Below are 26,878 nucleotides of genomic sequence, written 5' to 3'. Positions count from 1 at the left end.
CGGTTCTGCTCTTAAAAAATAAATGAAATTCTCTGAAACACCTTTGAACTTCCTTCAAATTCTCTGTGCTTCTGTGAATTTTCTGGAATTTTTATGAAGTTTTCAGTAATTCTCTCAAGGTCTCCGTACTTCCCTGAAATTCTCGGAATATCTTAAGGGTTCTCGATTTTTCTATAGCGCATCACGGAACTATCCTACATTTGGCTAAGCTCACTCTAATAGATCTTTAAACTGCGAGTCTGGATTAAAGATACAGGAACTGCCGTTAAGATCTCTGGAATTCCCCAAAACTTCTTAAAAGTTTCCACAACTTTCCTCAAGTTCTCTTTATTTCTGAAGTACTTTTGGCACCGGAGAAGTTCTCTGAAATTCTAGGCACTTCTTTATAGTTTCTGCAGTTTCTCAGAAGCTAACAGAAGTGGTTCTTAAAGCTTTCAGTAAGTTCCCCATATTTTCAGGATGTTAACCTCCCGTATATTCCCGCAGTTTTTTTTATGAAACTTCGCTGGAATGATTAGCATTTCCTTTCATTTCTCAGAACTTTTGTAAAGTTCCTACAATTGTTGTGAAGTTAATGGGACTGAAGATTTCTAATCGTTCATAAAGTTAATTACAAACTTCAAATAAATAATTGTTTTTCCTCGATTTTGGCACTTTGAAAAATTTTAATATCATAAACTTGTGCGTGGAAAACGTATATTCAGAACATAGAATATTTTGAGGTCTTAGAATTACTCAAATTCAATAAATGATAAACTTTAACATTTAATGGATTTGATTGTACAGCTGTTTCTTTAAAATTGATTGTCATGTTGTTGTACCAAAAAGCGCATCTAAAAAATAGCTTTCTTATTATAAATCTGTAAATTACCCGTTAAAGTTCTGGAAAAATCAGGAAATTCTACTAAGCCAAATGAGTAGACACTCTGTAAATAAGGAAAGACGATTAAACGTTCAAAAGTTCTATATAAGCAACACATTTTCGAATTATTTGAAAATTAGAACAACATGTAGGCATCGATTGAACTATCTGATCATACAGAAGAATGATCAATCTTGAATTCACGCTAAAAAAGATGAAAATAGTGACTGACTACAAGAAAAAGTGACTTTAGTGACTTGAATATGAGACTTTATAGTAACTAGCTTTAAAAAAGTGACCAAGTCACTAAAAAGTGACTCGCTACCATTCCTGAAACATTCTTCTCAATTTGGTAAATTGATATTTCCCACAATCTTTTAAACTGCTCCAAGCTCGAGATTTTGCTATGTCTGGGATCTTTTTTAATATTTGAAAACCCGTGATTTTTTTTCTTTTCCTTTTATCTAAATCCAAATCGAAGTTTTGTTACTCTGGGCCTTGATTTTTTTCCAAGATTTTTATTCCAAGATTTTATTTAAGCTATTTCCACAAGTCCGAGATCTGATAAATTAAAAATGTCTCACAAGCTCTGGGAAAACTAAATTCAAAATTAAAATAAAAAAATCTTCGGTATGAAACCTAGTAAATCTGTACGGTTATAAATATTAAAAATATGTAAGTCCGGAATTTCCAGAAATTAAAATGATACAGAATCTTGTTTTTAAAGACTTGGGTTTTAATAAAAAAGAACATAAATACGCCCCAGAACCATGAAGAAGAAAGAAGAAATTGTCCATGTTCGTTAATTAATAAGAATTGATAAATATTTTCTTGAATTAAAAAAAAATCCTGAGATTCCCTGAGTTGCCAGGTTATAAATGGAATTCCCTGAAATTCCCTGATCCATGTTTTTCAGATAATCGACACCCTGTTCCAGATATATCCTTCTTTCCCGAAAATGGATGCACCATCGTACATCAATTGATAAAAAATAAACCAAATCTAGATTCTAACCCCAGTGCAAACCGACAAATCCCACCAAATCAATCGCACTTGTTCTGTTCTACAAATGCCTTCGATTAAAAAAAAAAGAAGGCGAAAGGCGCGAAATGCGTTCACACTTGTGTGTAAAATTCCCAAACAGCAAACCAGTAATCGAATTTCGAAATCTGGACTTCCACAGTAGACCATCCTCGTTTGGGTCGGATTTTCGGGTTTTGATTTTTTTTTGCTTCCCAAAGAAACTGGTCTGGCTCAACACAAAAGCGTAGTAGGTCCAGAGAAATCCCAGACGTGTGAAATCCTCTCCTTTTACGCATTTCGCACACGCACACAGTTTTTACTTGATCCAAACGAATCGTGTATCCCTGGTAAAGGAAGTAAAAAGGAGCTTTCAGTTTTTGCTTTCTGTCAAACGGATTTCAACTTGCGATGTATTGCAACCGTCCTTCGATTGCCTCTAACCATGTGCGAAATGCAAACAGATAGCGTTTCAGAATGTTTCTTTGTTTGTTCGGTTGTAGTGTATGTACTTCTAATGTGTGCGATTTAGTGATTTAAGCTTATTTGTGATCAAAGCTTTGCTTGGTTAACATCTTCATTTCATTGTTTGTAAAAATGCTTCTTACTAAATTGTATTATATTGATTTCAATGGTTTGGACAAAACAAAAACATCAACAACAACCAAACAAATGGTGCCAGTTGCCGCGGTGTGCCAGTTTTCATTTATTTACTTTTTGTTGAATTCTGTTGATTATTTTTACCACCCAAAACGTTTTTATTTTTTGTATTTTCGCAGATGCCCTTTGCAATTCAGAGGAAAAACCACAATAAATTGGTTCAATAAAAATTACATTCGACACAAAATAACATCAAACATACACATACAGTGAATGAAGCGTGCGTAGCGTGGTAGCATGGGGACAGGAGCAGGAACGGCAGCACCAGTAGCTGAATGGAAGATTTTTTTTTTGGCAAATGGAAACATTTGTTTGAAGTCGGTTTTTGTTCCACCGACCTGTGTTTGTTGAGCCAAAAATGCAAAAAAATGGTAACCAACAAAAATTGGTAGCTCCAATGAAAAATAAGTAAACCGGTTGTTAACTCTGAATTGAGCGGTGTTGATTGTTTTTGTTACCCTGACGGAGATGAAAAATCGGTTTTATTTTCGCATGCTGGTGGTTTTTTTTTACACGCCAAGCGATAGCGAGAAGTGTGTTGTGGTAAAGGGATGATAATCCTCGTATTGTGTGTAAACGATAAGCCGTGCCATCGTCGGTATAAATGGTTGAGAGGTGGTGGAGTTACATATGGCCCCATAGCTCAGTTGGTTAGAGCGTCGTGCTAATAACGCGAAGGTCGTGAGTTCGATCCTCTCTGGAGCCATGGAAATATTTTACCAGGTTGGAATGTAAGCGAGATGGTTTACCGCTACATATAGACCATTTCTCTAGATAGAGCTGGAATTATTAGGGACTAACAGCTTTTGTAAACAAATGACTTCTCTTGATGATTTCTAGAAATTTAAGGCTCACTCACGCAAACCAACATCATCAATCGGGTAGGGAAAGACTTCCCCTATCCGATGGTTAGGTTGGTCTGCGTGGACGTGCCTTGAATTCCTAGAAATCATCGACAGAAGTCATTGTTTACAAAAGCTGTTACGCCCTAATTCCTGCTCTATCTAGATTTGTTATTATTGTTGTTCTTCTCTTTTTGGATATTACGTCCCAAGTGAGACTTTACGCTTGCTCTCATCGTACTGTAATTTATTTATTTTTAAAGTTATAGAACCATTTATTTACAATTTCGCAAATTGGATTTGCTTTCTTGATTTAATCTAGAGTGCTTGGTTGATATTTTAGGCGGTAATTTTGTATGCGTCGATTTCCATCAGTTTTGATTTGACGTAACCCTAATAAATTTGTTATGGTTATTTTGCTTAACGACGTGTTTGGGGTATCATCCAAACCATTTGTGGAAAAGTTCAACTATTTGGGTTATTGTTCGTTTATGGTATTTGTTTATTAGGGCAGCCATCTCATCTGGACATGTTCTACCGTTCATCATTAATGCAGAAATTTGCTTCAAGCATGCATACAGAAAACGTTTTTCCATCCGTATTTCTTCATTAATCTTAACGGATTCTGATTTGGAAAAAAAAAATGATTTTCTTCTTAAAATGTATACTAGGTGGGGTGAAAAGTAACCTCCTTGACCGCCAGAATGCGCTGCTACTGCAAAAAAAGGTTATGGTGTCCGTTCATATTAGGCAGAAATGCCAAATTTCAGTGAGATACTGTCTTTAGTTTTGTTTTGACAGCTCATTGTTGTTGACGTGTTTGGCATCATGTTAAGTATGGATAAAAACGATTTTCGTTCCCTCATAAAACATTATTTTTTTAGAGGCAAAACGGCGAAGGAAACAAAAGAAAAGATGGATAAATATTATGGGGCTAATGCTCCGTCAGATTGTGGAGCTACCATTTGGGAGATTCTTCATTACTTTTAAAGGAAGTTCCAGGACACTTTTCTTAACTTTCAATGGAATTTTTAATTTTCAAAAGTATCTTTAGACTTCCTCTGGAAGATTCTCCAGACTTCCCAAAATGCTTTTTTTTTTACTTCTAGTAAATATTTCTACCATGGAAATTTCTTTCGACATTTAGGTGGAAAATCTTCCGACCTTTCTCGGATGTTTCTGCTAGCTTTCCTTGAAAGATTCTTCGGGCATCTCCGTAAATTTTCTCCCGAGTTTTCCTAGAAGACTTAGTGGTCCTGTGTCTTCCACCTTTTCCTGGAAGTTTTCTGGAATAACAACTGCTCACAAAAGCATTATCCAGCTTACAATTTATTTCTTCAATTTTTTCCTGAAGTTTCTTCCAATTTGCTCCAAACATGTATATTTCTTTTCCCTCGGATGTTGCTTGAACTTTGTGACAACTTTTCTTCAAACTACCTGCGATAGTTTTTTTCTGATTTCCCCCCGAAAAAAGGTTTCTCGCGAATTTACCGTATTATGTGATCATTTTTTTATCAAATATCTATCATTTGTAAACAAATATTATTATTTCTCCTGCCAAAAAGGCAACTGGAAGCCCTGAATGCGCATTATGATGCTGCTATCCAGAAGTCGGTGATAATAAACAGCTTGCGCCATCGTCCGAAACTTACTCGGACTCCCATACCGGTTATATGTGAAAAGTCAAATCGGAGGGAAATGAGCTGAGTCGTTTGCTCATTTGTCATAGAATAGCCGTATCTCTACCCTAGTAGTACGCTTTTTGCAAACCTGTTGTGAAAGCTTCTATAAGACTAGTTTCATTCATAAACAAGTTGCCGTAGGATTACGTCTTTCGGCAACATATCGGGGGTGCAAATAAAAAAAAAAAAAAACAAAATCGATCGCGTTACGGAAAGTGGTCAGGTTTTGACCACTTATAATTCTATCAATAGTGGATTTTAATTCTAAACAAGCCAATTCGATTGGAATTATTTCTACGAATCTGTCTAACTGAACATTTTCAATAGGTCATTATTTGAAATTACACTAATGTGCAACTGTTGCAATGATAATCAAAATTATCACCGATTGTCTGCAAAAAGCGCTTTCCCTAACACAGAATTCAAAATCGAATTCGATTCTTTTCAGGACCACCATAAATTATTGTTGTTTAAGAGTTAATTTTCATCAAACGTTCGCTCGCCTTGCTGCCAGCCACATCACCCCAAAGCTCTTTGATAATGTACCCACCAACCAAACGTTTGTGGTCAAATGCGTAACAGTATTGAAGTGTTACTTAAACATTCTCGCAATGACCGAATACCGTGTCAATTAACCAGAAACACTTCGAATTAAGGTAAGGTTTTCTCCAGGACGCTAGCTTACCTTAATTCGAAGTGTTACGTGATATCGTGCTACAATCTCGATTTTATATGATTGATCACGAATATCTTGCGATTGGAAAATTTAAGCTAGAAATTCCTCCAATCATTTTTCGCTTGTTTAATTATCTATTGAATAAACCGAAAATTCCGTGCGTTTTGTGCCTGAAAATGCGTAATTTTGTCATCAGAAAACGAGGCGTTTCCGTGATGGGTTAAAGTGGTTTCCCTAACACAGTCGCCGAAAATTGATACTGAGCACATAATCCTACGTCAAATATACGGTCGTGTCTGGGATACAACCTCTTACTTTTTGTGACTGAAGTGTGATACTCGTTAAAAGTAACGATACAACATCCAGCCATTTTGTTCTCCAATCATCATTCGACCTTTTGTCCCCTTAACCTTCAATCGGCCTTTTGTCCCTCAGTCTTCTACCTTTCGGCCTTGACGGCATTTGATGAGTCGAATGCTTGGCAGTAGATTGTCGATATAAAATATACGCGTACCTTTCTAAGTATAAAAAAATACTTTTCGTAATAATAAGAAAATTATTCAACTCCTTGAAATAGAGATAAATAATTTGAAGATCTTATGATAACACTTACCACATGTTCGACTGGCGCAGGTCAATTGTTTATTTAAAGAGTGTATTTAAAATGAACTTACCTGTAAAGAAAAGAAGAAACAAGAAAATTAGTTCACTACTAACGGGTCTGACCGAATTAGAAGTTTGAAAAATGTTTAAAATTGTTTAAGGCTTGAAAGAAAAACGACAATCTTGACACACAAATCATACAAATATAATAAAAATTTGTGTGATCAAAATTAAAAAAATGGAAAATCGCATAAAAACAGAATTGAGTGCATACAGCAAAAAATAAAACATATATCCATCAACGGGATTGTTGTGATATAATCGATAGTTACACTAAAAGCCAAGTGCATACATAACATTCTGAGATACTGCTGAAAATATCCCATCAAAATAACGCAATAATACACCATAACATCTTTCTAACGCAAACAACTCTAAAAGCAAATTTTTTATTTTTTTTTATCTAGTTCGTTTATTTAAGGCTCAATCGCGTTAGCTTTACGGAGCCGATAGTTCATTGTTCATTGGTTGCAACAAAATTAACTTATTTCTATGTCTAGTAGGAGTTGGGCCGAATACTCGCGGCTTACCCGAGGTTAGAGGGGTACATTGTGGAAGGATAGGATCAGGGGACCAGCTTGGTGGGGTTCAAATTTTAGGATTGTTTACATTCAATTATTTACCATGCCTACATTCCGCCAAAGAGGCGAAGGTATACTGTAAAGAGGTAATAAGGTCTTACTGACTCGGAAAAGTGTTAAAGAAGTAATGACGAAATTCGGAAACAATCGTTTGTTCTAAGATTCCTCCGTGGTTGCAGGTAATGTAATCTGCATTAAAATGCGGCTTCGAATAGAACATTTTTATTTCCTCACTCAGATAGATCGCACTCTTGTAAAATAGCATTGAAACGAGCTAAAAAAAATCGTGGAAGTGAGATCTAAGTTGTATGGGAGAATACCAATCACGTGGTGGATTCCCTTACACGGTCGCCGATTTAAACTACCTGAATGGAAGGTTGAAAGCGTGTCACTTTAGATTTATTGGAGGATGTGTCGGTCGTAAAAACAAACTTCCCTAACACAGACATCAAAGGTTATGTAATGGATCAATTTTATTGTCCGGTGATTTTCAATTTTGTTTTTGAAATGATCGATCGAAAATGCTCACGTTACCCGCTGAATTAGTACATCTAGTAGATATACATGACGTGATATATATTTTTATCATTAAAATGCTTAACAGAAGAAAGCTTGAACATGTTCGCAATAAATGTATTTTATTATTTTTTCGTAGAAGTTTTTACTTTCAGCGGACTGTTTTGCAATTTATAACTGGGCAACTAAATGCCGGATTAGTGTGCACGATTAACCATGAATTTTTCAATTAATAATTATTCATTGACAAAAAAATGCTTTTTACCTTGATTTCGATAGCTTTCAAAATCCAGCAAAAAACATTTGGTTGCAAGATTCGTCCGCTATTACCGTGTATAATTTTGCTGAAAAGGAATTATTTTTCCTTGCAACTTTGCCTCAGACGTCGTTTTACTTGAAAGTGACGTTTTTAAGTTATTATTTGTTGAAAAATATCGGAAATGACATTTTGAAGATTTTTGCATAAATGCTGAATATTATTAAACATAAGTCAAATGTGAATATTATTAATCATAACGAACAATTATGCAGAGTTTCATGCAAATCGGAGAAAGGCCAATATGAAATTTATTTTGTTGCTATTTGGCCTGGAAATGCTCAGAAATCGCTTGGTATACTCTTCAGAATTACCTTAAGGTGAATTGCTGTGGAAACCCTATTTCTCATGAATCTCAATATCACCTCATGATTTCAAGAGCACACATATCAGCTCTCACAAAACATATAATAGTGAAACTGAAACTTCGACTTCCAATGTCGTGAGTGATATCGCAACAGTATCCGAGATTTGTGCTCTGGAAAACTCGAAGTGATAGGACATATCAACCATCATGACAGCCATTCAAGGAACCATCTCAATGGTCTTCTTTCAATGATATTGAAATCCTCATAAAATTTGCCTTTAAAACAAACTCCCTTGGAATACTTCCAGAAATTTCCTTAAGTTCTCTACAACATTTAGTTAGAACTCTTCTGTGAAGTTGATTCCCATGGAACTCACCTCTTGAAAAACTTTTCTGAATTCCTATCCATCTGCAATTTCCTATAAAATATTCCACTGAATCACATTAAATATTGCAATCGGAAATTGGCTACAATTTTCTATTACCTTACTTTGAGTTTGCCCAGAACTTTCCAGGAATTCACTTCAGAATTTGATGATGATGATTGAGACTACCACTCATGTGGGAAGGCGCCTGCACATAGCAATGGGCAATCCAATCTGGTCGTCTTGATCAAGTCCCATTCACAAATCATATTCAGCTTGGCGCTGTATGAAGGGCCAAACCTGGAGGGGTGAACCCGTAAGCAGAAACGCCTACACGAAACCCACCGGGAACAGAAGAGGAATCTCCTTCCAGCAAACAAGATTATATAATTCGGTATGGAACAAGCCCTCGTCCTGTAGGATGCCCCATGAGTGTGGAGAAGAGCCCACCCTTTATCCACGACATGTTAGCGACAAGAAGTTGGCAGTCCCACTCTCCCTATCCAAATCGCTTCAATCGGGTGCCCTGTTCGAACCTTTTTTCCCTTTTATATATGTATTTAAATGTATATTTATATGTTATATATAATGATTCATCAATAACAGTCAAGTGATCTTGATAGCAAAATTATAGAACAATCTTACCATGTATTATTTATTATATTTTATTGTAACTATTTCGTTCATCTCTCGTAAGTAATGGGCAGCCCAAGTCTTTGTTTATTTTTTTAACTGTTATGAATTTTAAATCTATTTGTTCATTTTACCTTTATCTCTACATACTATCACATGAATTTCCTGTTTATTGATTCTCTTGCATATCTTGGCTTCATTTCCTGTTGAATTTTCTTTTCCAATGTTTGTATTTATCTCTTTCACTACCGTTTTCATTCGCAGATTCCCCGTTTAATATTTCTCCTGAAATACCTTTATAAATTGTTTCATCTGCTTTTTTATTTGGTTTTTCTCTATCTTTTCCTATTTCTACGCTATTTCTCTCTGTTAATTCTCTATATCTATAAGATACAACCAAACAACCAAACAACAAACCTTCCAAGTTAAACTAGGTCTTTCTTCTTTCTTTTTATTGAACTTTAATAGGAATGCTTTTCTAAGAGGATGTTGCCTTTCCCTGAGCATAATGTGTTCGAAGAAGCTTAATCACCATATTTTTATTTTTCTTTTGATCGTTTTACCATCCAAGAGTTTTTTGTTGTTGCATTGAATCTAATATAAAATTTCAAAATTTGCCATCGAAATTCTGTTTTTCTTAGTCAAAACTGACGCTTCTGTACCATATGTTAATGAAGGTGCTAGAACAGTTTTATAAATAAGTTTTCCTAGTTCCCAAGCTGGTTTGAATTTTTTACAGAACTCTACCACAATTCAACTTGTTTCTAGGAATTCACCTCAGAATTTCCCCCGATATTCTCTAAGAAGCCTCCAGAGAATTATTTTGGAATTATCACTAGAATTTTAAAGAAACTCGCATCAGAATTTAAATTCTCTGGAAAATTTATTAATTTAGATTCTAAATTCTGAAAATTCCTTGAAAGCCTTGTTTTTAAATCTGAAATCTTAATCTCTGAAAAATATGAATTCTGGAATAATCAAAACTAACATCTTGAGAGTTATAGTCAAATGTCTATCCAACTAATTTGCAGCAATCCCAAAATCATGAAAGCGTTTGTTGGATTCGTAGTATTATTTTTTTTTGGTATGAGACCTCGCGATTGGTTCAGTAAACCCTTTTTTTTAATTCAAGATTGCTAGAATAATTCTAAATAAACTAGGGGAATTTACGTATTCTCGTCAATCTAAGCAGCGTCCGCACTTCTATTAGCATTTTCACAGCGTCACGCACATATATGACGTGTCTGTTTGTTTCAATTCATCTGCTGCTTGCTTCTCTATCCATTCCAATCGACAGAATTCTTCAAAACTGTTTGAAAGCGTTTTTACAACGCTCTAAACTTCTCAGGTGAGTGTGACTATTGTCGGCAGCCTCTTTTTCTTCGGCAACCTTCCCATTAGAACTGCGTGTTAACCAGCTGTTCTATTATCAGCAACTCGAAATCAGCCCCATTTTGTATTACGTATGCTTCATTTGAAGAAAAATCTGGCATAAAAGGATTGCTCGGTCCTACAAATATAACCATATTGAAGCTGAAAGACTAAAGAATCATTTGGATACATTCAGGGAAGTGTGTTGATGGTAAAACATAGTGAAATTAACGTTTAAATTTTGATTGCCGAAAACAGTCAATGGGTGCCGAAGCCGACATTTACCCTAATACATTCTGATTAGTTCGTGATTAATCGATTTTAGAAGTAAGAGGCGCGAACTTTTTCGGATCGGTTTCCATATTGGTTAATTGTCGCTGTTTATAATGTGTTATAATTCAAAAAGTTCGATTGAGGACCACCACCATGGTTTTTGCATTATGAAGAGTGTCATGTTCCCTATTTATATGCTTTTATGTGGTTGTGTGTATTTTTTTTCTTTTCTTTCTTTTCGAAATTTTCCAAAATTTGTTTAAGGTTGTGTTGGTGCTGCCATGGTGATTGTATATGGTGAGCTTGTTCCAGTAAAAAAGCCGTTTGTTTCCTGGCGGGATGACCTCGACCGCGTGTGATCTATTTTGCGGTTTTAGATAGAACATAAGAAAAGCGATACTGTCGATAATACATTACGATTTATCCCAAGCCACTATTGTAGAAAATTGAACCTGTTTGATCTTGGGCGGAACGCTTCGGAATGTTTAGAAAAATAGAGCGTGCAAGTTTGATCCAGTTTGGGATACATTATTGACTGCTTTCGAGAACGTAATTTCATTTTAATATCTTGTTTAATCAGGGCCTTAACAATCGTTACGTCGGTCATAGCTTGTTATGATGTAAGACTGTAAAAGGCACGATATCCTGAACAATGCGTTAAGAGCAAATCGAAACATTGAACGTCGCGTGAAAGTGGAACTTAATGAAGGCCTAAGTGCTTTTTCGTAGCTTTTAAATTTCGGATTTGAAAGATTGTCGGTTGCAGTGGCTTGCTTACTGAGCAGAAAAACGTGGTCCTAGGTCCTTTCATATCAAAGAGATTTGTGGTCAAATTGCTTATTTATCGTGTATTTTGCGAAACTTCTCGTCGCCGGTGCTGGGTTTGAATGGTTACAACAACTCGAGTAAAGGTATAATTTGATATGAGGGGTTAGGTGGCCTTAAAGCGATCGATTTTGCTTACTGAGTAGAACATCATGAGTCTAATATCATCCATTTACATTCAAGATTCGTCAATTGCTGTATTTGTTAATATGACTGCGTGGTAATAGCAACAACCCGATGATCAAAAAGGAGCTCGTTTGCCTAGTGGCAAACAGTTTTGCTTACTGAGCAGAAGATCGTAGGTTCAATACCAAGTTCCTTCGCGTTATATGATCGCTAGGACATCAATTCAGCTTATCGTTTACCAAAACGAACCCTGCTGCAATCCCAATTCTTTTATGCAATGATTCCTCGTGGAAGTGCAGAGGTATTCTCGGCTTACATCAAAGCGAGTGTCACGTCAACACATTCTTACCCATTCCTTTCTTGACCTGTGTTCGGGCGCAGCTGGCGCTGGTATTGCCTAGTTTGAGATAACCAGTTTTTACACATTGAGGATGATTTATAGTCCCAAGCTTCGTCTATTGGCTCTCTGTGTAACTACAGCTGACCTGTCAATAGCAGAGTAGCAACCATGGGCGGTCAATCATGCTCATGCCCTAAAATAATCATTGAATTTATGCTGTTCTTTTTATTATTTTTTGATCAGTTTGATTGATATGAATATGAAAACTCACATAGTGGACACTAGATCCCCCAAAGTTTACACACGCTTAAACCTGATGCATGAATGCGAAAAAAATAAAACTTTGTGGATACCTGATTCCACAGAATTTCCGCTCATTCGACCCTAAGATGCGTGTAAAAATTAATATTCAAATGCATATCATAAAAAGAGGGATTAAGCGTCCCACAATTATGAAATTTTAGAAAACAATACATTTAGGAAATAAGGGTTAATGTCCCTAATGTTGTCCAGAGTGTACCTAATATTGGACCCATGCAAAGTCCATTCTCCTTTGATATAATGCATGTAATTAAAGGGGGATCAAGCCTCTCCTAATTTTTCAAACTGTGTTTTTAAACACCTTGCAGACAATAAACGTTTTTATGGGAATTTATGCATAATTTTGAAGCCTTTTGAGTATTTATAAAGATATTTTCCTGTGAACCTGGTTGAAAACCGCATAAAGTTTTGATTTTTTCGTTGAGATATATACAAAACCAAAACAGGAGATCAAGTGTGTCCACTCTCCCCTAATCATAATGTTTAAAAGTCTCTAGTATGAACAATCATCTTTTATCAGGGTAATTTTTTTTTATACAAAACCTTCGTAAATTATCTCTTAACAAAAAATTAACTAAGATTAATTTTACGGAAGATTATTTGACAAGTCTTCGTCGATTACAAAATCTGGTCATGTCGTGAATCCTTACGTTAATTTTTTTATACAAAACTGAATGAAAATCCTACATTCCTTGATTGAGTGTAGTAGGATAATGGCCAAAATATCATATCATGGATCTACAGGTTGAGCCCATCGATAAAAATCTCCTGTTCTTCATTGTTTTAGAACAATTCAAATGGGACCAATATTAGGAAAACTTAGGTAGACATTAGAATTAGGGACATTAACCCTATATGTTTGATTCTCGAAAAATTGAAGCTATTGATTAATTTTCAATTAATTGTTTTTTTTTTCCTCTGTCATAAATATAACAACCAATATAATGATCTTCTGTGATATGTCCTGGTCCTTCGTTTACTGCAGTAATTTATTACTATATAATTTGTTTACTGTTGTAATTCATTACCATGAGAAAGTAATGAGGTATTCGTTTTCGATACAGTTATATCATACACACTTGCTCTTCTCACAAGAAGCCTCATTCAATTGTGATGTTCCGCAATATTCGAAGCGTTCTAGGACTTTTCCAAAGAAGCGCCCTCTCATCAATCAAAATAGATCTTACATGAATCCTTATTCATTTTTGATGTTCCGTATCATTTGAAAAATTCTGGGACCTCTTCAGATATGCAGCTTTCCAGCAATCAAAATTGGTCTTCTTAGTAAGAAAAACAAGCGATGATACTAATATTCTACCATGCATCGGAACCCTGGTCCGAACCTTTTCTTGTTTCCAATTTCAAAATCCGAGATTTATAACCGTCAATAACAAGAGCTTAGGCCAGGGTTTGATGTGATAGATCGTACATCCCGTAACGTACCAATAAAAGGTGATCTACTCACGCTACGGGGCAATTGTATATTAAATTCAAGGTCATGAAAAAAAAAACATTTTTTTGAAAAGGGGGAATACTAACTAACTTACATGATTTGAATTCGCTCTTCTCGGGCGTTCGACTGTAAACACTACATTCAAACAAATAAAAAAATCTGTACTCCCGAATAAACAAAGAAATTCCGACTTCATGCCATTTTCTTGATTCCCGGCTTGTTCCCGCATTTTCCGAACGGGGAACGGCACCCTGGGTATCGCAACAAATATCCAGGATTACGCTTTAATTTGGTTCGTATAAAAATCTAACGTCAAATGACTAACAGATAAGAGCAGAAATCCGAAACACACTTCCTGCACTCACCAGACACCGCACCGTGACAACCCCAAGTTCAACCAGGTTTTCCCATCATTCTCGACCACTCAACGCCGCGCGACGCTTAGCTCAACCTTGAAAAGTGGAAAAGAAGCATATCGCGCGAAGAACGTATTACCAGCTACACTTCCAACCGCAACCCCAGCCAGACAGCGCACAAGTTGTGTGATGGAGCTGCTGGCACACACAGTAGCGGTCAGACAGAGCAACGATACAGCTCAATAACAAACAATCACGTCTACGACGAGAAGACGACGAAAACGTTCACGGTCACCACGGCGTAACCGCACAAAAATGACAACAATCTCGTTAAAAAGTCACTTAAGATACATGACTCTATTTGCCAAATAAGTCTAACCTACTGAAAAGTAAGTGGTATAGCGGGAAAACAACTGCCAGATAAAACAAATATATATGGGAAAAATTTAAGCATTGTCACTTGGTACAGACACCATGACTCTCGCAGGTGAACGGTCATGAATGAGCCTTAATATTCTCACGGTTCGTTCACCCACCCACCCACTTGTTCCGTTGAAGACGAAGATAGGTGACTCTTAAATTGATCAGGAAAAAAATCTTCGCAGCCGGTAGGATTCGAACCTACGCTCCCAGAGGGAATCTGATTTCGAGTCAGACGCCTTAACCACTCGGCCACGACTGCTTCGGTGATGACTACTCGCTCCTGAAGGAATCAATTTCCATCAGTATTCATATGGTTTCAAGGGCTTATCTTTTGAAAAACGTTTTATTTATATTTCGCTTATCTCCACCGTTAAAAGGTTTACATACCTACCTACAATGTTTCAAAATATTAGGAAATATCACTAGAAACAAAACGAACAAGCCGAAGGCAAAAATAAGCTAATGTGCAAAATCATTCCATTGAAGGCAAATATGTCGAGCCACTTTCACGCGTTTATGTGCTGTAAGTAGTCCAATAAAGTTATAAATCGTTGTTTATTTTCTCAAGCCGACAGCAGCCGACGGCTTTCCGTTTCTTGGCCGTAACGCAACGTCTTTCTACGTGATTTATAGCACACCGCGCAATTTTGTTGAACTTTGCGCCAGGTGTACGGCGCGCGAAAGATGATAGCGAAGCAAAGCCGGACTCCGGAGCACTGATCTACGATCAGCCAGGTAAAAGTGTTGTTCATTTGAAATTGATGTAATCTCACCTCATCGTCATCGTCTTGAACGCCGGATGACCTTGCTGAAATTGCTTTGGCACGCTTCAGAAAATTTATTAACCAAATCGTGTGCCACCGCCGCCTTTCGGAAGACCTATTGGATCGATCATGAGATGTCTGTATTGATTGCTGTTCGCACCCCAAAGCGAATTGTGTGAAAAGGAGGATGAAACCCCGAGTTGAATACTTTCACAAGTTTTTGAACAATTGGTGCGAGCTGGTTTCATAACTTCGGTTCGCGGAGCAAATTCAATTTGATGCACATGGTTTGTTTTTTTTTCTATTGTGAATTATCAATTGATCTTGAATTTTGGATTACTCGGCACTTGCCTTTGTTAGGAACATCCGCTTTTTGATAGAAGATTAATGGGGAAAAGATTATTGACGTTGCGATTTAAAGCCTTTTTGATAAATGTTGGAAAGAAAAACCTATGATCAAAACTTAGCTCATTAGATGATAACGCTGCTGTTTAATCCGGTATGAGCATATAGACCGACCGGAAAAGTACGAATACACTTTGTTGAAAAATAAGCAGTTCAAAATTTGATGCAGGCCGATTGAATTCTATCTATGAAAGTTCTTTGAAACAATCTTCAACACTGTTGGCATATTTTTAAGATCTCTGTCTGAAAGGGGCATTGAAGACATTTAAAAATCTGGAACTTTGCAACATTTTGCAGATTATGATTCGTCAATAAATTCCATGGTAGAGGGGAATAGAATTCCGAGAAATGATAAGGATAATTTAGAGTATTCCGAAGGAATTCTGCGGAGAGTTAAAATGGAAATTAAAGTATATTTGCAAGAGAGCATTTCAAAGAATTCCAAGATAACGTGTTCATGAGTTCACAAAAAAAAATAGTTGGATGATTTAAACTAACTTTACTTAAAGAATGCTGGGACTAATAATTGCTATGAATTCAAATAGTCTTGCAGAGTGTATTCCAAAAAGTTTTCTGAAGAGAATTCCTTTAGTATTATGAAGGATATTATGAAACAAAGTTCCAAAATGTACTTTTAGGAAAATTTTCAATTTAGATAATTTAAAGCAGTGGCGTCGCGTAGCTGCACAGGTTTTATCGATCAAATCTTTATGTTTTTGTAGACAAATTGTTTGTTGGAGTCTAAATTTTCAGTTTCTGGTTGAAACTACCGATTTTGACCCGATTGGTCACTAGGAATCGGTACTGGAAGTAGGCATGTTTGGCCGCAGTACAGCTTTACTTGTAATTCATCATATCACAAATTTATACAAGAAATAGTTACAATATATATAGAAACCACGCCTATTTGAGGGTATCCGGGTTATCCGTGTTAGGTCACTGGACGCTAGTAACCAGATTACTGGCAGAAAAATACTCAAAGAATCGTTTCATATGAAGAAAGTTGATTTGGCCATTGGAACCGGTATCCGGAACATCCGGGTTAGGTCACTGGCTGGCCACGATTAACAAGTATAATGACAAAGCGTTCAAATTATAGCTTCATGCGCATCAATTCGATGTGTTTTGATGTTCCGTATGACCATTGTTAGGAGAAAGTCGATTGTGTTTTCTGGAACCGTTATCCGGAACATTCGGGCCCCTTGTAATCGGAATGTTGTGAAAATATTCCAAGATTGATTTCATAAGCATCGATTTGATGTGTTTTGATGTGTCGCACGACCAGTTTTGTGAGATAGTTGATTGTGGACACTAGACTGACCCACATTTATATGGGATAATTTTCTTTACCATCGTTTTCAACGGGTCAAGCCCCAAATTTGTGCCATTAGGTGAGAAAATCACTCTCACCACAATAACATTCCATCACTCTTTCGTGCATAGAACTGTTTCGGCAAACTCGATTAAGCTCCGAATTTCAGCACATGTAGCCTAAACTACAAGAAACAACTTTGCTCAAGACAGCATCACGATTCAAGTTAGTATTATGGAGATATTTATTCATGAATTTGTAGGTGCATTTTGTTCGTATATTGCAAAAAATACAGGCAGCTTACTTAACGTATCAACTAGATTACCACTAAAAAAATAAAGTTCATATTTTCCACAGGCCAACTTCCAGACTCGTGTAATTAGGTGAGATATCACCTCTCTGAATGTTTCAGCTGTTTTCGACGTTAAACGGACTGGCGGTTTTTTCTTTAATGTTTATATAGAGGATTTGGTTGAAATTTTCATATACAAAATGCTCATATACATTCAAAAGCTAATATCTCATCTGGATTTATGATGCAGGATTCAGGAAAGTTGTTACTTATTCTTTGAACTACATGTTTTGAACATCTGAATCAAGTCTGGAATAAGGAAACTTGTATCATTTTTTCATGTATTCTATCCAAATTACCCATACAAAATTCAAACTAAAAACGCCAGCCAAACCAAATGAGCTGAAACTGTCAAAGACTGATTTTCTCACCTAAAGGAACAACTCTAGAGGTCGGCCCGTGGGGAATAGAACTTTTATTTTTGTGGGCCAGTCTAGTGACCACCGGATCCAGTATCTGGAACATCCGGATTAGCTCACATGATGTAAGAAACCATCAATTGTCCTCAGTAAGTTGTTGATTTTATTATATTGATGTATATTGATAAGTGACCAAACCTGATTTCATTTGACATCGATTCCAATCCAAATTCAGACTCTGACACACATTTTGACTATAAAAACACATCGATTTGATTACGAAAAGCTTATTGAAATCCGGGTCATAACCCTTACCTTACCTTACCCATCAGGCTAAGGCATTGTTGCCCTCTGCTGTGCGAGGAAGTCGACTCCACTGTACCAGATCCATGGCCATACGTCACCAGCCTCGTAGCCTGCGCCACTTCTTCTTGTTCCTGTTGGGTCGCTATCGAAAACCATTTTCACTGGGTCGTTGTCCGGCATTCTTACGATGAGCCTAGCCCACCGTAGTCGCCAAAATGTTGCAATGTGGACGATGTATGGTTCTCCCAGCAGCTGGTGCAATTCGTGGTTCATTTGTCTCCTCCACGTTACGTCATCCATCTGCACTCCGCCGTAGATGGGTACGCAACACCTTCCGTTCGAAAACACCACGAGCATAGTCCAGGTCTCGTGGCCGTAGAGGACCACCGGTCTAATCAGCGTCTTGTAGATAGTCAACTTCGTGCGGCGGCGAATTTCATTCGACCGGAGCGTCCTCCGGAGTCCGAAGTATGCACGATTGCCTGCCATAAAGGGCCTTTTATTATTTAATTATTTAATTATTTTCGGCGGTCACCAGAGAGCCCAAATATCGATTTCGTCACCGTCAATCTGAACTCAGGTTGAGACGCTAACATTGTCTTCCGTAGAACCTTTTCCTCTCATGTATTTCGTCTTCGAAGCGTTGATGGCAAGTCCAATCCACCTAGCTTCAGCCTTCAGTCTGATGTACGTTTCCGCCACCGACTCAAAGCTCCGTGCCATGATGTCGATGTCATCGGCGAAGCAAAGAAGCTGGATGGACTTCCTGAAGATCGTGCACTTGTGTCTATTCCAGCACCTTCTAACGCGATGTTGTATACCAGATACGGAAGTCCATCACCTTGAAGTAACCCCCTTGGAGATTCAAAGAGACTCGAGAGTGCCCTCGATCCTCGAACAACGCACATCACTCGATCCATCGTCGCCTTGACGAATCGCGTCAGTTTAACCGAAAATCCGTCCTCGTTCATAATCTGCCATAGCTGATCTTGATAGATTGTGTCGTATGCGGATTTGAAATCGATGAACAAATGTTGTATTCGCGGCATTTCTGCAGAATCTGCCGAACCGCGAAAATTTTGTAAGCGCTGGCACCCATGAATCCCGCCTGGTATTGCACCACGAACACTCATGCAAATAATAACAGGCGGCAGCATAATATTGGGAGAGAACCTTGTAGGCGGCGCTCAGCAGTGTGATCGCGCGGTAGTTGCAGCAATTCAACTTGTTGCCCTTTTTGTAGATTGGGCATACGACACCTTCCATGCACTTCTCCGGTAATATCTCCTCCTCCCAAATCCTGGCAATTACCCAGTTCAGCGCTCTAGCCAGTGCACCACCACCGTATTTTAATAACTCACTTGGTAGTTGATCTACACCAGTTGCTTTGTTGTTCTTCAGCCAACCGATCTCCTCCTCAACTTCTTGAAGATCAGGTGCCAGTAGCCTGTCGTCTTCTGCGCGGTCTGTTGCCGTGCCACCTTCGTTTCCTGCTGCATCACCGTTGAGGTGCTCGTCATTGTACTGCTTCCACCTCTCAATTACCTCACACTCATTCGTGAGAAGGTTGCCGTCCAAATCCTTGCACATATCGGCTTGCGACGTAGCTTTTGCGCGAACTATTTAGCTTCCCGTAGAATTTCCGTGTGTCGTTTAAGCGGTACAGATTTTCCATCGCCTCGCGATCTAGGTATTCCTGCTGACGCTTCTTCCTTCGAAAAACCTAGTTTTGTCTGTATCGCTCCACATTCAATCTCGTGCGGCATTCTTCTCCTCTACTAACAGTTTACATTCGCCGTCAAACCAGTGATTTCTTCGGTCCGGGATCGCATTACCTAGTGCCGCTGCAGCATCACTACCTATGGCGGAACGGAGCCATCTTCAAGGGTAGCTGCGCCAAGCTGCCCTTCCATAATTTTTCTTAAGGAAATTAAAAAAAAAAAAAAACCTCACACGGTAGAGCGCTACTTTGTCGTAATCGCCCATTTCCGTTCTATCGATCAGAAAAGATCAATAATAGGGAAAATGGCTCTAATGTTGGTCTATGGATCTAATATTGGGCCCATCGCTAAAAATCTGCTATTTAACAATTGTATCTAGATGAACGCGTCATTGGGACGGTACTAATGGATATTTTTGGTTGCTATTGAAAATTTAGTCGATTGCTGAATTTATGTATGGGCCCAAATTAGGGACACTTAGGCCGACATTACATACATTTCCCCTATCAATGATTTCACCGTGCACAAATCAATAATAGGTTTGTTCCGATGCGTTAGTCCATTAGCTACAACCTAAATCCTGTTAGAGCGCATTGTATGAATATTTACGTATATTATATTTATAAAAATCACGTGAGATCAATAATTGAAAATTACATTTACATTGACATCCTAAGTTTATCCACAAAATCTGTCGACTTATCGCATAAGGCCTTATGAATGACGCTCTCATTGGGAGAATTAGCCTGTAAGGTCTCATTGCTCTATACATACATTTCAGATCTGCTGTATTTGATGAAAAATATATATATTTGCACCAGTGTCTGTTTTTATCATTTACCATCACAAGCAAGGAGTAGTGCTTCAACTCAGTGTAGATGAATTGCGTTTGTTTTGAAAATCCTTGCTGATACGTACGAGCAAAATGAACAAATGAGTTCATTATACATCAACGAATACGCGTTTGTTTATATTCACCTTGATTGATTATCCAACCCAAAATTGTCAAAATCAGAAGCGATCCTCAAAAGGAAAATAATCAAATTCATTTCGAGCAAAATGATTATTTTGAATATTGTCGACCCCAGAGCCTAAAACGCAGATATTATCATCAATTCAGCATGAGGCAATAATTTGCCATCGATCTGTGTGTAAAAAGATTCAGCGCTATATTTGTGTTAAATGAAAATAATCATTTTGCAATTTGATCCTCAAAATCATCCCCACCAAGATGAAGCCGAATATTAATATTGTCAAAACAGAGGCGCTAATGAACATCCAGCCACGAATGAAGAATAACAAAGGTTGCCTTGAACAAGAGAATGCTTTTATGTCAAAATTCAAATTCATGCAGGTAGTTGGTCTATCTGTTAAGGTGGTCTTCATTTTCAGCTAAGTTGAGTGTAGAAGAAATGAATTTGCACTGTATGAAGCTTTGATTAGGTTATTCGACAATGTCTTTCTGAAAACCACTAAAACTGCAACGACTGCGTCTCCTCGTTGTGCTAATATGTTTACCTCCGATAACTAACTCAGGATTTTTTGGGAAAAGTGCAAAGAATGAATGAAGAATGCAAAAATGGTACAGACTCTGCAAGCTGTCAATTAACAACTGTGAATGTGCTAAAATAACACAGTGCTGAGGGTACGCCCAAAGTGCCAGTTGGAACGTTATAGTCAAAGAAAAAGAGTTTATTTTCGATGCAAGTAATGTAATAAATAAGAATTGAGGATGATCAAATTTGCTTTTTCTGCTATTTCTGTGAAATTTTTGATAAATTTGCTTGTTTCGATATTTTCCGTCAAGAAAATAATTCCTTTTTCTCTTCAAACATCAATGATTGATGAAACATTTTGAAATCGTACAACGCTCAACAAACAGCACCAACTATTCTACTAACATTGAAGGAATGTACTTTTGAATGTGCGACCCGCGCCAAACAATTGACCGCACCGTCGATGTTACATTATCTTGAGAAAATTCCCGTCAGCGGTGGCCGTTTATTAAACCATCCACCTCCTCCTAAAGTGGCTTATAATCGCACTCTTAAACGTTTTTATATCCACATTGACACCGGCACGCTCACGGGTGTCGGGGGCGCAGGTGTGTGGAATTAATTTTCTACCATTTGGTGCTGCATTTTTGGCTGCCACCTTATTTTCGCACAATCGCGCGGGTGCTAACAGATACCACCGACCGACCGACCGACCATCAGCCAAGGTCGCGAGTTGGAATCATAAATTCGTCATTTTCCAGTGTCAGACCCAATTCTACGGAGCCAGGTACATTCTGATGAGCTGGCTTAGGAACGTTTTTACGGTTTGTATATTCGACGGCCGAAGACAGGTGTTTATTGTAACTACGTACCGAATGCATTCCGGTTGTTAGGTGGGTTATAAAATGTGTGGCTTGTGCAATGAAAAGGCGATTAATTGCAATTTGGTTAGTGTTTTGGTTACCGTCGAACTTACAGAGCAAGTGTTCACATCAAACTTGCGGTAGGTATTTTAGCAAGGTTAATTGATGTAGGTTGAAGTTTTATTGCAAAAGACGGTGGTAAATCGTTAAAATTTGATTACTATACAAGATGGGTATTATCAAAAAGTTACATTCTGTTTCATTGCTATCAACCTGACGGTTCAACAAAGAGACAAAAAAAAACTGCACCCTATTCTTTCCAAGCGTCTAAAAAGTTCAACGACGCGATAATTAATTACATATTGTGTAACAGTTTTCACTTGACGCTTGAGCAAGTTCGTTGAATCTGCTTAGCACCATGAAAAACTTGTCCCGCAACAAAAAAGAGGAAAAGCTGTTAGTCCTAAAGAAACAAAAACGGCGACGGAAAACTTATGAAAATTAAAATGACCGCGTCGTCCACCGTTCTACGCTGAACACCGATTAATAGCGAGTACGAGGATTATATGGAAGGAAATCAACCACGACGACTAGGAAGAATGTCTTACTCCACTAGAGCTGCGAACTTGTTCCAACGAAAGAAGTGCACCCGCGCGAGTGTGCTGCTAACCATAAAGTTTTATGTTAATTAACTTTTAAAAGCATTCCACAGCTTTGGTCAGATGATTTTGGGGGGAAAGAAAAGGTTGCATTTATTGGGATGAAATAGGGTTGATCTGACATCGATGTTTTAAATAACTCGAAAGCAAAATATAAAACCAAAAATTACGATTACACGCACGTTTATTTGATTACACTTAGTTACATTTGTAACCATGGCAGATGCGCATATTTCGTCGTACATGTACAGGTTTCATCAGTGTCAATCCCACGCACTGCTAGTGTCTGACGGATTGGCACTAACGACGGATTGTAGTTGAAATAATTTGTGCATGGTGGCCGCACAATTGGATCCCGCATGCCGAGCTCCATCGCCGATGTCATCAGAAGCCAACATCAATAGAAATTCACGATCATAAGTGGACACACAATTTGGGTATTCTGTTAAGATCGTCCTCGATTCGTAGTGTTATGCCTGTTCAGAATTAGTTCACACAATTTTTGTATTTTCGTCAATTTTTGCTAGCTAGAACTTTTATTAGGTATCTACTAAAACCAAAGAATTCTTTATTTAAGTCTATATTTCTGTCTCTTTTCTATTTGCAGGTATGTCCGCACGACCGCGAGTTACTCAACCACATCTTTAAAACATCATAAAAACACAAGTAAATGGAGCTGCGGAACTGAGGTTATCCACTGTATCAATCACTGTGAAATATGTTTCTAAATTCCAATCTAAATAGGAAGTTGCTGTCTAGGCCAAAGTTGTTCAGATAATCAAAACCGGTGGTCCGATTAGTCAAAATTCTGTCATCATGCAGCACTAGTGTGTATGTAAATACAATCCTGAGATCCGAGATCCTGACCAGCTGGGATGTTGCTCTTTTCAGAAAAGCTGTTCGGATAGCCAAAAACTTACGGTTGGTGAAAATATTAGTTCATAATTCTGCCACCAAGCAGCGCTAGTGTGCATGTGAATTTTCAAAGCTATATCTTTAGATCCTGGAAATCTGTGAAATTTCGAGTAGCGATCAATGCTGTGAAAAATAGTGATATTAGTGACCATGTTGATGAAGCGACTTACAGTTCAAGAGCCACATGTGAAAAGAGCATACAAGCTTTTTGTAAACAAACTTTTGTAGGCCCTTTTTCTCGCCAACCGAGGGTCGCCCACGCAAACCAATAACATCATCGGGAAGGGGAAAATTTTCCCTACCCGATGATGTTGATGGTTTGCGTTGATGTCATATAGGTGGCGAGAAAAGGGCATTAGAAGGTTTGTTTACAAATGCATGTATGCTCTTTTCACATGTTGTTCTTGAGTTGTAAAAAGCGTCGCTAAAAAGTGACTTAGAAGAAGAAAAATAGTCGTTATGATGACGCAACCAAATAAATGTTTGATGTTTTATTCAGACTTATTCGATTAGTATCTCATAAACACTTATCTAAAATTCAATAGAAGATTTATGACCAAAACCACTGTATTAGGCGGGTGTCTACTATTTGAACAAAAGCTGGAAAACCGGGGAATCCACAGGGAATTTTATTTTCCCTGAAAATACCTGGAAGTATCAGGGAATTTAATTTCTTACTAAGGATATTTTAAAGAAAAGAATCAATTTAAAATACAAACGTTCATTTTTCCTCGTTATTTTCATTCACACATTGAACTCTAAAGATCAAGAGTGGTTAAATCCTCAGTAACAAATAAATAATAAAAATTCAAAGACTTGAAAGGTTTTTTTTTTCTTGGTTCTGGAATATGCAAATTTCCCACAAATTTTAAATTTGAACAAGTTTTTGAAATTCTGGATTTAAAAGTTATAATACTTTAAGAATGTTTCAACAATCTGGAGTCAATTCCCTTGCACAATTTTAAGGGCTCATGGAATTTTACTATAATTTCTAAAGACTCATTTCAGAGGAGATCTAAAAAAAAAAAAACGTTGAGAAAACACAAAGTGCAGTCTTCTTTCAAGGTAGTAACTGAGGACTACTGGAATGGACTATTTTATGTGATAGTTTTGAGTAGAATTTTAGGAAAGCCCTGAATTGAATTTAAATTAAATTTTAATGAAAACTCATAGAAACGGATGAGCAGAACTCCTGTAAATTTCAGAGAAAAATACCAAGGCCACTTGAGGATAATTTCATGAGATTTGTGGGAGAAATCGAATTCGGAGTAAAAGTCCTTAGAACTTTTTTTAAGAATACTTAGGTGGTTATGGGGATACTAAAAGGAGGATTACAATTAAATCTGATAATAACTCCAGGAGATCTTTGCAATATAGTTCAAACTAAATTTTGAGGAATATTTCAGTAGAATTGCGAGAAGTGTTCTAAGTATATTCTGGTGATATTTTAAAGATAATTCAGAGAAGGGTTCCAAGTGAGTCTCTTGAATAATTTCATAAAAGTTTCGGGAGAATACAAAGCTGAGGAGAACACCAAGTGAATTTTCATGACAAATCTGAAGTTAATGCAACTGCCTTGAAGTTCTTTGTAGTTTGAGAAACTAGCCTGATGGTACAATGGTACATTACTGGGTCGATAGTAGGTAGGGTCCAGGTGTAGGAGCTGCCTTCCTGGCGTCGGTAGCATTGGAGGTCAGCACGGAAAACAAGATCGACGGAAAACAAATCAAAGGAAAAAAAAATTGATCTCCTCTGTAGTTTTAACAATTTGTTCAACTTATCGAAACTTCTCTAAAATTTATGCAATTTTTCTAATGTTAACGGAACTGCTCTGAGGTTCTCTGTTCTTTCCTGAACTTCTCTCCAGTTTTTGCAGTCCTCATGAAACTTGTTGTACTTCCCTGAATTTAATTAAACAGTCCTAAAAATGATTAAGCTTCGTGAACTTCTGAACTTATGCGAAGATCTTAATAATTTTCTAAACATCTCTGAAGTTCTTTAAAAATCAGGAAACTTCTTAAAATTTCCCGCTTGTTTTCTAAAACTAATGGAACTGAACTCTTCCTATTTTTGGAGCTTACAAAATTCCTTTGAAATGCTCCCGCATTTTTCTAAATTTCATGAAAGTTCCTTAAGTTCTCGGATCTTCCCTTATGGTCCATAGAGTTCTCGAAATGTTTCTGAAGATCTCTGCAAACTTTTCGAAATTATTCAGAAATTTCTGGAACTTCTTTATGTTTCCGCATTTTTTTTTAATTAAAACGAAATAATTAACATAGTTCTATGATTTTCACTGAAGTTCTCCAGATTTTTCTGAAGTTCATGGAACCGCCCTTAAATTTTCGACACTAATTCATCACTTCTACAATAAGTCTAGATTCCGCTGATGTTATTAAAGCTGCCCAAAAGATTTCTGAATTTCCTTAATGCGCCTGTTCGCTAAATTTGTTAAATGTTCCGGAAAATTTTCTTACTTCCCTGACGCTTCTGGAGTTTTCGGATCATCCCATAATTCCACGGAACTCCTTGTAAGTCACTACAAATTTCAGTAAGTTAATGGGATTGTTCTGAAGTTATATGATCGGCCTCGAAGTACTCGGAGCTTCGCTGAATATCATGAAACTATCTAAAAATATATAAATTTGTTAGAAGTTCTCAGGAATTTCTAGATGATATCGGTACTTCCTTAAAGTTCCCGCATGTTTTTTTTGTTGATTGAACTTCGTTGATGTTCTCTAATTAATTTAACTAAATTTTCGCAATTTTTTGAAGTTTTTGAAATTTCCATGATATAACACCCTTAAAAAACTTTCACATATTCCAGATGATTTTTTTTAAACTAGTCCGTTTATTTGCTAGGCTCAGTCGTGTGTGACACTTTGCGGAATTTACATTTTAAACAGCAGTAGTTCTAGGTTAGTATTGGGTACCAATTACTCGTGGCGGGCTCGAGGTTAATGGGGAACAATTTCGATTGGAAGGAGCTAGGTAGGAAACTTCAGATACTACTCTCTGTGGCAAGTAGCACAGAAACAGAAGGATAATAAGACTGGGACACAATGGCTGGAAATTGTTTGGAAAGGAGGGGATGGTCACATCAAACTCTAACATCAGA

At 37.3% G+C, this 26,878-nt stretch overlaps 2 protein-coding genes and 2 non-coding genes across 7 annotated transcripts in view; 2 read left to right on the top strand and 2 right to left on the bottom strand.

Moving 5' to 3' along the window:
• The window catches only part of LOC135700502 (uncharacterized), a 430,325-nt gene that overhangs the window by 285,692 nt on the left and 117,755 nt on the right, over positions 1-26,878 (bottom strand). Inside the window, exon 3 of one of the 3 annotated variants that reach the window (XM_065221049.1) lies at positions 6,364-6,416. The exons of the other annotated variants lie outside the window; for them this stretch is intronic. Coding sequence (XP_065077121.1) covers positions 6,402-6,416 — 15 coding nt within the window. The 3' untranslated portion in view covers positions 6,364-6,401. Of the gene's footprint in view, positions 1-6,363; positions 6,417-26,878 lie in introns of those variants that run through there. 3 annotated transcript variants of the gene reach the window in all.
• The window catches only part of LOC135700489 (uncharacterized), a 325,126-nt gene that overhangs the window by 183,323 nt on the left and 114,925 nt on the right, over positions 1-26,878 (top strand). The gene's annotated exons all lie outside the window — the stretch shown is intronic.
• TRNAI-AAU (transfer RNA isoleucine (anticodon AAU)) lies at positions 3,175-3,248 on the top strand. Its single transcript has one exon. It is a non-coding gene; the product is annotated as a tRNA-Ile (tRNA).
• Positions 14,789-14,870, bottom strand: TRNAS-CGA (transfer RNA serine (anticodon CGA)). The gene has a single exon. It is a non-coding gene; the product is annotated as a tRNA-Ser (tRNA).

This window comes from Ochlerotatus camptorhynchus, unplaced genomic scaffold (genome assembly GCF_037179485.1).
Source record: "Ochlerotatus camptorhynchus isolate MF236.1 unplaced genomic scaffold, CSIRO-AGI_Acam_v1.1 ptg000137l, whole genome shotgun sequence".
Lineage (NCBI taxonomy): Eukaryota > Metazoa > Arthropoda > Insecta > Diptera > Culicidae > Ochlerotatus > Ochlerotatus camptorhynchus.
This window is presented reverse-complemented; position numbering and strand designations above follow the sequence as displayed.